The 1,926-nt window shown below is 42.6% G+C and overlaps 1 protein-coding gene across 1 annotated transcript; it reads right to left on the minus strand.

Annotated features, from left to right (window-relative positions):
* Positions 1 to 915: 915 nt before the first annotated feature.
* Positions 916 to 1,661, minus strand: LOC133298671 (protein MAIN-LIKE 2-like). The gene is made up of 3 exons (XM_061498000.1): positions 1,545 to 1,661; positions 1,290 to 1,460; positions 916 to 1,113 (listed from the first exon to the last, which is right to left on the minus strand). The coding sequence occupies exons 1-3, from the start codon at positions 1,659 to 1,661 to the stop codon at positions 916 to 918; spliced, it is 486 nt and encodes a 161-aa protein (XP_061353984.1).
* Between the last annotated feature and the right edge of the window lie 265 nt (positions 1,662 to 1,926).

Consider the following 1,926-nt stretch of genomic DNA (forward strand, 5'->3'; position numbering starts at 1 on the left):
TATCCATTACTTGTTAGTTATCATTGTTTATAATTTTGATACTTGGTTATCAAAATAATTTTTCTTTTTAGATAGATAAGTGGCTCAACACATATGTTCATTATGTGATAGTTTTTTTACAAGCATATATATATATATATATATATATATATATATATATATATATATATATCTAATTTTGTATTTTGACCTTAAGTATTAGAAAGTAGAAATTTTCGTTTCGTGTCGTTTCTATGTTTTACGTTTCTACCACCCCTTTTCGTTTCTACATAGAAACTCAAATTTGACAACGTTGATGCTGACTGCTTGAACCTATGCCATCTTGGTTGTTCGTAGGACCTGACCAATATGGTGAATGGCACTGGGACTCCTGACTCGGTGGAGGATAACCCTACTCTTGGGTGGTGATGGTGGAATGATGTGGTGGATATCCAAAATATTGTGTGGGCGGAGGCGGCATGTGTGGTGACACTGGTTGTGGTTGTACCTGCAGAAAAAACTCAAACGAAACCATAGAACCTGCGGGATATCTAGGTGGTCTGTAAATCCCAGAAGCCCGTGGCCCGAGCAGGTCCAAACTGCGTATCTCTGCAGGAATGCATTCCCGAAGATGAGGTATTCCATGACCTTCCTTGGCCCTGGGCGGCACCTCAACACTTGCGTCCACATCCTCTGGTAATTGCATGGGAGGTGCCATCGGGCCAGGCTCAGTCAGTTGACTATACTCAAGCAACATATTAATTAATCTACCAATAACTGCTTGAATCTCTATTTTTGTAGCATCATCATTGTTTTTCGCCATCCACCAAGCCATCTTAACTGCATCATCGTTCTACAACCTTTTACACTCTAAAATAATTACGAATCTGTTATACCTGAAACAATAATGATCATTGTCATCGAATGCGGGTGGTATCACCACCCCAAGAAGAAGGAATCTGACCCATGCCCAAATGTTGTGCAACCAGCTATTTCCCTGGCCTTTGGGTTGGTCGCCTGACACATCTCCCTATACAGACGTGCTAACACTGCCGCACCCCAGCTGTAGGAGGTTATATCTGCAAAATCTCCTCCTAAAAATGGCATATATCTTACTGCAACCTTGTTTCCCGACTTGTCGCATAACAAAAAACCATCAATAAATCACAATAGATAAGCACATGTGTAGAGTAGCACGGCCACAGGATTGCCCTGGTGCACAATCCAATGTCCGTAAAGAAGGACATACTCAGATAGCTTCTATCCAGCTCCTGTGCTTGCGGCTGAAATCCAAACATTTGATGTATAACCTGTGACCATTCAGCACACGTTGTTCCAAACAGTGCTTGTCCATCCGAAGACAAACCAAGAATTGCTGCAACATCCTCTAGTGTTATGGTCACTTCGCCCTGCGGCATGTGGAATGCATGAGTTTTCGGACGCCAACGCTCAATTAGTGCACTGATAAGTCTAGGATCAATCTGCAATACGTTAACCCATTAACCATACTCATAAACCCATCAATAAATTACAAAAAATTACAGTGTCACCATTTAATTACTAACCGACAAATGCTGCATGTGTGCTACATGGTAAAAACTCGCACGTCTAAGGTGCTCAACCACAGGATCTGGAATATTATATGGATCATGAGGATGAGCTTCATCAATTACGTGTTCCATACAGCATGAGAGACATGAGTTTCTTGAACATCCATGCTCAACACACCATACTCTTCGTGTAATGTCCCGCATCGGTTGGAGAGGGGAACGAAGCATGCCTTAAATAAGGGTGTGGATACCTTTCCTTGTAGGAGGCCTTTTGGGGGTAACCCGAAACGTAAAACCGTGAGCTCGACGGTGCTTGTGCGCAGGGCAAAACGGACAATATCCTACTACAGGATTTGAGGCTGTTACATTTGGTATCAGAGCCTGGCCCTGGACCGGT

Source organism: Gastrolobium bilobum, unplaced genomic scaffold (assembly GCF_033153095.1).
Source record: "Gastrolobium bilobum isolate Gb01-03AN ecotype WA unplaced genomic scaffold, APGP_CSIRO_Gbil_v1 utg4434, whole genome shotgun sequence".
Lineage (NCBI taxonomy): Eukaryota > Viridiplantae > Streptophyta > Magnoliopsida > Fabales > Fabaceae > Gastrolobium > Gastrolobium bilobum.

Excerpts from the sequence above, each read along its gene's own strand:
- LOC133298671 (XM_061498000.1), bottom strand. The coding sequence starts at position 1,661 with ATGGAACACGTAATTGATGAAGCTCATCCTCATGATCCATATAATATT. Across the intron at positions 1,461-1,544 it reads CACACATGCAGCATTTGTCG|ATTGATCCTAGACTTATCAG; the intron begins GTTAGTAATTAA and ends AACGTATTGCAG. Across the intron at positions 1,114-1,289 it reads CGTGTGCTGAATGGTCACAG|TCGGGAAACAAGGTTGCAGT; the intron begins GTTATACATCAA and ends TTATGCGACAAG.